Source organism: Octodon degus, unplaced genomic scaffold, assembly GCF_000260255.1.
Source record: "Octodon degus isolate 3935 unplaced genomic scaffold, OctDeg1.0 scaffold00002, whole genome shotgun sequence".
NCBI lineage: Eukaryota > Metazoa > Chordata > Mammalia > Rodentia > Octodontidae > Octodon > Octodon degus.
In genome coordinates, this window is record NW_004524578.1 from 28168450 (window position 1) to 28177150 (window position 8701).

An 8701-nucleotide genomic window follows, 5' to 3' on the forward strand; every position below is an offset into this window, starting at 1 on the left:
GTTCATCTTTGCATCGTCTTGCAGGTATTGAATTATTTTTTCCTGCATCCTAGTTGTTTTAAAGAGATCTTTTCTTACTTTTTCACTAGCGTCAATGGTGTCTTTCAGGTCAGAAAGTCCATTTTCACTTTCCCTCAGATGGTTTTGCCAGCTTGTGATTGAGGTTTTAATTTCCTTTATATCACTTTGAACCTGTTGCATACTTCTATTTCTTTCCTAAATTGCTTATTCAAGGGTTCCATCATTTTTATATTCTGCTCTATTTTTTTTATCAGTGTATTCTTTAGAAGCACTTAATACTTCTTTGATTATAGTTATCACTAAATTTTTTAGTTCCGAAATTATTTCTGATCTGATTTCTTCTATACCTTTCTGCAGTTGTTTCTTGACTGCCAGCGCTATTATTTCCGAGATATCTGGCGTGTGATTTCCAGTCTCCTCAGTGCTAGTGTCTTCTGCAGTTGTACTGGGTGGACTCGAGGCCTGAGACTGCATTTTGTTCCTTCTCCTTGTCATTTTGTATACCACTGTCTTCTGACCTTTGGTGTAGAGCTTAGATAGAGTCACTACCTTAGCACCAGGTCCAGATCTACGAAGTTCAGATTCCTCCAGGTGGGTGTTGTTTGGATCTGGTTGCTGTGCTCCACTTTTTTCTGCTGCAGCCGTTAGAGTTGAACCCTTTGTGTCACTCTGGCAAGATGTTCTGCTCCTGAATCAGCTGGGTGGGTCTTGCCTCTAGCTTCTTTGCAGAGAGTTCTGCTGAAGGGTTCCACGCTGGGCCTGCACTCTGGGTCAAATGAGGATCCACGGGCCCTGGGTGGTCTCACTCACATGCTGGACCTGGGCTATGGGTCTATTCACGATCCGTGGACCCAGGTCTTCTCACTCACTCGCTGGGCCTGCGCTCTGGATCTATTCAGGATCCCGCGGGCCTGGGTTGTCTCACTCACTCACCGGGCCTGTGCTCCTGGTCTATTCAGGATCCCGCAGCCCCGGGTTGTCTCACTCACTGGGCCTGTGCTCTGGGTCTCTGAATCATATTTGTCTCACTCACCAGGCCTGTGCTCTGGGTCTCTGAATCATATTTTTCAAAAGTGTTAACAACATAAAGGAGAAAAATTTAGAAAATACTGACCTGAAGAGATTACAGAGAAAAGCAGCCAGTTGTAGTGTAGGCATCTTGCAAATGATCCGGAAATAATGAAAGAATGTTAGTGGAAAACTTGTTGACCTAAGACCAGTAGTTTAGTTAATAATATTGTACCAGGGGCCTTGGGATGTAGTTTAGTTGCAGTGCTTAGCATTCACAAGGTCTTGAGTTTAGTCCCCACTCCTGCATTTTTGAGGCAACCTTGAAGCAAAGATGGATGAGTGAGTAGTAATAGTGATAATGTCGTACAGATGTTATTTTCTTTTTCTTAGTTCTTCTGTGATTATTATATAAGATGCTAAAATTAGGGAAGTAAGGGAGGGGATATAAATGCATTGTATTATTTTTCTACTTTTTGTGGAAGTCTAAATTTAGTTCAGATTGGAAATTTTTGAAAGATATATGACAAGAATAATTTAAAGGGCCAGGAATTTAGCTCAAGTGGCACATCACCTGTCTGGTAAGTGAGAGATCCTGAGTTTGATACTTGGTACTTAAAAAAAAAAAAAAAAAGGAAAAGGCCAGCCAGATAGCTCAGCGGATTAAAGCTTAGGCAGATGCAGGGGCCAGGGTGACCAGGGATTCAATCCTTGGCCTGCTGTGCCGGCCTGCGCCCAGGGAGTGCTCAGATGGTGAATGAGACTGGACATGGTAGTGCACGCCTGTAATCCCAGCACTTGGGAAGCTGAAAAACAGGAAGGATCACTGTGAGTCAAGTCTGTGTAGTGAGACCCTGTAGACCTTGTACTAAATACATTTTTTTTTTTAAAAAAGGAAAGAAACACTAAGTGTGTGCCATACTTGTTTTGTTTTTACTTAGCAGTTATTTACTTTATTAGCTTTAGCTCTATAAATGCATACTTTATTTTCTCAACCATTTTTTAGGGTTGAGACGATAATAAACTTTTTCCTAAGTACTTCAGTGTATTTTCTAAGAAAAAGGACATTCTCTGCATACATTTACACTGTTATAAATATTAGGAACTTTAACAGTGATGTAAAAAAAATAAATAAAATCTACTACAAAAGAGAAAAAAAAAACCAGTGATATAATGCTATTACCTGTTCCTTAGTTCATAGAAAAATTTTTATTGGTGAGTCCAATAATTCCATTTTATTTTTATTTGTGTGCTTATTTATTAGTAATATCAGACACTGAACCAAGTGCCTCACATATGCTAGGCACTCACTAAGCTACATTCCCAGCTGTTTTTAAAACTTTTATTTTGAGATAATATTCCTAAATTGGCCAGGTTGGTCTCAAAACTTGTGATCCCCTTTCTCTCAGCCCAAAATAGCTAGAATTTGAGGTCTGGACCGCCTTGCGCAGCTTTGAACAATTCTTTTATAATTCTACGTCCCTTTCCACCCCAGTTCAGTCCAGAATCAAATACAGACCTGTTTGTTGCATTTAGTTGTTACATCTCTTATTTATTTATTTATTCATTCATTTATTTGTGTGTGTGTGTGTGTGTGTGTGTGTGTGTGTGTGTGTGTGTGTGTATGTGGCCAGCTCAGCCCAGCAGGGGGCGGGGCTGGCTGGCATGTGGTGCTGGGGGATTGAACCGCGTTCCCTGTGCTTTGCTAAGCTTGTTTTAAGTAGGTGCTTTAGACCACTGAGCCATCTCACCAGCCCTGTTACATCTCTTTAATCTGAAGTAATCCCCCAGCCTTTATCTTCTGTGACACTGTTATTCCTGAAGAGTATAGGGGTGTTATTTTATTGAATGTATCCTAAATTAGGTTTTGTCTCATGTTTTTGCTGGTTATATTTGATTCTTATATTTTTGACTTTTTATTGCAGGATTATCACAGCACTGATAAATCCTTCTTGGTGTATTACATAACAGATGTCGCACAGTGTGTCTGCTCCAATATTGATGATACTAGCTTTGATGCTCTAGTATGGAAGAGCTTCACTACCATAAAATTAGGGTTTTTTTTTTGTTTTTTTCATATAGCAGTGAACATTTCTAGAGAAATAATTTATGTATGAGTACTCTTGACAGGAAAGTTATAGGAAAACCTATTATCGTACCTGATGAACAAATTTTAAGCCAGGCATGGCTTAAAATTTTAAGCCCATCCCTACAATCACATCACGAGGGAGGTGGAGGCAGGAGGATTGCTGTGACTTTAGGCCAGTACATAGTACATATTGAGTTGTATAGTGTGTTGAAGACCAATCTGAAGTAAACAGTGAGATCCTGTCTCAGAAGAAAACGAAAAAAGAAATAGATGTCTAAGGAATGCCTTTTCAGTGAGCATATTTAAGGTTGTTGGTCTTGAAATAAGAGGAAATTTTCATAAAGAGCTTTTCCTAAAGAAGACAGCCTGAGGTAGGAGCACTATAAACATGACTTTTGAATTGTCTGTGTAACTATATTGTGTTTTTGCAGCATTAAACATTGAAACCAGGGGCTGGCGAGATGGCTCAGTGGTCTAAAGCACCTACTTAGAACAAGCTTAGCAAAGCACAGGGACCGTGGTTCGATCCCCCAGCACCACATGCCAGCCAGCACCGCCCTCCTGGTGGGCTGAGCTGGCCACACACACACACACACACACACACACACACACACAAAATAAATAAATAAATAAATAAACTTTTAAAAAACCAAAAACATTGAAACCAGGGTCTTATACATGTTAGTCAGGTGCTGTACCTCTGAGCTAAAATCCCTTGTGCTCTGTGTAATTTTGAACTAGTTTCTTTAGCACAAAGGAGAGAGCTGAATTGTGTTGCATTTAACTTTGCCCTTGTGTCTTTATGGGAATTCAGACTTCTTTCTTAAGAGTATTCTTGCTTGCTTGCTTGCTTGCTTGTCTGTTCATTTGTTTCTCTTAAGCTGGAGTAGAAGACTTAGAAGAACTACAGATTAGGTTCTGAGTTGCTAAATCATCTTGTGTTAGGTCTGCATTAGGCTTTTTTACTGGAAGAGATGAAAATTAAATAGTTGCAAAATTTAATAATAATAATGGGAGCAGATTTATCCAAGTTTATAATTAGGGTAGAATTGCAAACTGGGAAGCCCATTTACTTTCCTCACCTTATAATGATTATTGTAATTGGTAGCCTTGGGATCTCAGCTTTGCAGATTGGACCTTGAAGGCAATGTGTGTGTGTGTGTGTGTGTGTGTGTGTGTGTGGATAGGGCATGCAGTATGGTGATTGAACATAGGCCTTCTTGCACTTGTGTTACATCCCTATCTTGTTTCTCATTTTTTAATTTTGAGATGGGTGTGTGCTTGCTTCAATAGCACATGTGTTTTGAGATAGGGTCTTGGTTTGAACTCATGATCCTCATACCTCAGCCTCCCAGAATGCTGGTATTACATGTGTGTATCACCATGCTTGGAAGCAATGTTTTTTTCATCAAGATAGTATTAAGGTTTGGATAGGCAACATTCTCCTGTCCACTTCAGGACAGGGTAACTTAGCTTCTTTCCAAAAATATACCGAAAACTCTGTTCAAGGCAGCTGGGGAGATAGTTTGGCAGTCTAAATGCCTGCCTGACAAGTGTGAGGACCCAAGTTCGATCTCCAGTACTGCAAGCTGTGCTGGCTCTGAAACTGGGCATGGTGGCACAAACCTATAAACCCAGTGCTGGGGAGGCTGAGACAGGATCACTAAGAGTCTGAACTGCCTAGAAGGACCCTGTATCAAGTAAATAAATATTTTTTAAAAAATAAGGTGGGGGGGAGCTGGTGAGATGGCTCAGTGGTCTAAAGCACCTACTTAGAACAAGCTAAGCAAAGCAAAGCACAGAGACCGTGGTTCAATCCCCAGCACCACATGCCAGCCAGCCCTACCTCCTGGTGGGCTGAGCTGGCCACACACACACACACACACACACACACACACACAAATAAAATTTTAAAACATTTAAAAAAAAAAATAAAGGGGGGGTACTTTGTTTAGCTCACAGTTGGTAGAGGTTACATTCTATTGTTGGCTGATTCCAAGGATAGTATGTGGCAGAAGGGCAGCCATTGATGGCAGTGTAAGGAAAAGCAGCAAGTGAGAAGGGACTTGCTGGCCCCAACCCCAGGGCGCACTGAGCAGGAGAGAGAGTCTGGGTGTGGTGGTGCATGCCTGTGATCCCAGCACTGGGGAGGCTGAGAACAGGAGGATCAGTATGAGTCTGAGCTGCCTAGTGTGACGCTGTATCAAATACATAAGTGAAAAATAAGTAAAATAAAATTTTAACAGAAGAGGGAGAAGGGAGAGAAGACAAGTCTCTTTCTGTCTGTTTATATTGTATGCAGGCTAACCACCTTAGGGCAAATGTAGCACTCATATACCTTTAATCCTAGAACCCTTAATCCCAGAATCACACTATAAATCACATACTTTAGATTCAGCTACTATATCTGAAAGAGCCTTATGATCTCATGAGGCTTTGAAAGCGAAATCTCAGCACAAACCATAACATTCTTCCCCTGACCCCCCCAAAGACTAATGTCTTTTAGAGGTGCCAAAGTCCTAACAGGTTCAACATTGCTAAAAAGTCCAAGTCAAAAGTCTTCTCTGAGGGCTGGTGAGATGGCTCAGTGGTCTAAAGCACCTATTAGAACAAGCTTAGCAAAGCACAGGGACCACGGTTCAGTCCCCCAGCACCACATGCCAGCCAGTCCCGCCCCCTGGTGGGCTGAGCTGGCCACACACACACACACACACACACACACACACACACAAATTTTTTAAAAAAGACATTTAAAAAAAAATTTAAAAAAGCAAAAGTCTTCTCTGAGATGTAAGGTATACTCCTATCTGTGAGTGTCCATATAAATGAAAGTTAAACACTTGCAGCATAGAATAGCACAAGATAAGCATTTCCATTCTAAAAGTCACAAAGGGGGAAACAAAAGAATGGGACCAAAGTAAGTTCAAAATCCAGTAGGGCAAACATTATGTTTTGTTCTAGGAGCAGCATCCATGAAAATCTGTGGCAAGATGTGAACTCCAAAGGGACTGGGTGGAGTTCTTCTGGTGGCACTTCTGGTGGTTGCGGTTCCCATAGCTTCTCTTTGCGGCTGGCTCTGTTCCTTTGTAGTTTTTCTCAGACAATCCATGTTCCTGACGTCTCCACACTTCTGGGGTTTTCATTGTACCCTTGGCTTCACACACTGCCTGGCTTCCCAGATCTTTTGGAATCTGAGTAGAAGCCTTCTTGAACCCACAACTCTTCCATTCTGCATGCACCTAAAACCAGCACCGTTGTGGATGATGGCAGGGTCTGCTGCCAGATGGGGCAGTAGCCAGGCTTCTGTCTCTCTTGGCTAGAGGGATCAGGTACCCTGGATTGCTGAGCACTCTGAATCTAATTCCAGGCAACAAATTCTCTGTGGTGCCATATTACCATTCTGGAACACAGTACTCTCAGCACTATTTTTAATGTTTCTTTAATAGCTTTGTATATGCCAAAACAGTATGTCTGCTTTTAAAGATAATGTGTTGTGCATGTATATAATTGATGTTTTATTTTTCAGTCCATTAAGAATTAAATAAAAAAATACTAACTCTACCTAATCTTGTATCAAAAAATGAATCCTAAAAGAAATACTACTTTTAAATCTTTTAGGCCAACAAGCAGAAAGCTTCAGCTCGGAACCTGTTTCTCACTAATAGCCGAAAGGTAACATGCAGCTTTGTATTTCCTGTTCCGTTTTCTTCTCATGCATTTTTGCTAGTACTCTCATCTGTTGAGTGTTGGTCAGAAATGTAGTAGTAGCTCACATGCTTATACATATGTTTTATTTAATAAGGAGGATTGCTTTTCCTCACACTTTGGGTATTTGATCCTTTATGCATGAAACTGTAGTCCACCCTTGATTCACTGGGAGATCATCGTCTTTCTGTACTTACTGTGTTTCTCTAAAAATTGCTGGTGTGAGTACCTTCCGTTAGAGGGAAGCAACACAACTTTTGAGGGATGTTGTAAGGATTAGATGAGATAACAGTAGTTATGTTTCTCTGAGCTAGTTGTTTAATTTTTTCTGCATGTGTAAAATAGAGATTATATATATAATTTCTTTTTTAATTTTTAATTTTTTTTTGCTGAACCAGGAATTGAACTTAGGCCCTTATGCTTGCCAGGCAAGCACTTATTCTGCTGAGCCATCTCACAGGCCCCGGGATAATATATATATTAAATTTTAAAATAGTACTTAACATATAGTAGGTTGTGATAATGTGTTTGATAACACTTTGTATCTTAACCAGCACAGCTCAGGTCCTCTTAGTTGTACTTGACATCTTCTAAGTAGTTGATTGTGTGTTTTTTCTTTTTTTGGGGTGGGGGGTACTTGGAATTGAACTTAGTACCTTGCACTTGCCAGGCAAGTGCTGTGCAACTGAGCTGTATCCCTGGCCTTATGTTACTGATGTGGATAGATTTCTTGTCCCTAATATAACCTTCAAGGTTGGGTGTATTATTGTACAGGGACATTAATCAAGTTGGGGAAGAATGAGATGTAGCCATGAAAGGACTGTTCCTACTGACTAGACTACGAAGTGATGTGGTTTAGAGTTAAGTGAGTGCTGTCCCTGGTACTGGATCCCACCCCACTGATGTGATGTTGCTGTTCTCAGCTTGCCCACCAGTGCATGAAAGAGGTGCGTCGAGCTGCCCTGCAGGCCCAGAAGAACTGTAAGGAGACTTTGCCTCGTGCCCGCCGTCTCACTAAGGAGATGCTTCTGTACTGGAAGAAATATGAGAAGGTAGAAAAGGAGCACCGCAAGCGTGCAGAGAAGGAAGCTTTGGAGCAGCGGAAGTTGGATGAGGAAATGCGGGAGGTACAGTGTCCTAGATACATTTCTCCTTGTGTGACAAAAAATAATCTGACACCCAAAGTTAAAGGAAGGAAGGTTTATTTCAGCTGATGATTTGTAGAGATTTCAGCCCATACTCTGCTGGCCTAAGGCAGGGTGGCCTAGCAGCAGGCATTGCAGAGGAGAAATAGTTCACAGCAGATAGCAATGGGCAGTGCAGCAGCTGCAGTCTATATCTCCCTTTTATCCCTTTCAGGCTACTTACCTCCCTGCTACACCCAGGGTGGGTTACCTTTAGCCCACATCTACTCGCCCTAGTCTAGCTATCTTCACAACTCCCTGTGTATGACTGCATGAGGCTTTGAGGGGGGACATCTAGATAAAAGTCATAACATAGGGCAAAACATGAAACTTTCAAAACTGTAGTTAAGAGATTAGATTGTACTTGGAAAACTGTATATTGAACCAAACTGGCAAAAATAGTTTTTTGGTTGGGGATATAGCTCAGCAGCACAGCACCTGCCTGGCAGGTATGAAGTCGTAAGTTCTATTCCCAGTACTCCATTAGGTTTTTTCCTTTCTTTTTTCCCTTGTCCCATGCTAGATATTGTGTCCAGTGTTCTTATGCACACTAGATAAGTGTTCCGCTACTGAGCTAAACTCCTAGCTTTAGGCTTTTTTTTCCCGGTTGCGGGGATTGAACTCAGGCCCTTCCACTTGCCAGGGAAGTGCTTATTCCACTGAGCCATCTCCCCGGCCCCACCTTCAGGCTTTT

At 41.4% G+C, this 8701-nt stretch overlaps 1 protein-coding gene across 3 annotated transcripts in view; it reads left to right on the forward strand.

Annotated features, from left to right (window-relative positions):
• The window catches only part of Ino80 (INO80 complex subunit), a 136603-nt gene that overhangs the window by 35770 nt on the left and 92132 nt on the right, over nucleotides 1–8701 (forward strand). For all 3 annotated transcript variants that reach the window (XM_004623395.2, XM_023711425.1, XM_023711429.1), the window contains exons 8-9: nucleotides 6737–6790; nucleotides 7747–7950. In XM_004623395.2, coding sequence (XP_004623452.1) covers nucleotides 6737–6790; nucleotides 7747–7950 — 258 coding nt within the window. The remainder of the gene's footprint in view (nucleotides 1–6736; nucleotides 6791–7746; nucleotides 7951–8701) is intronic.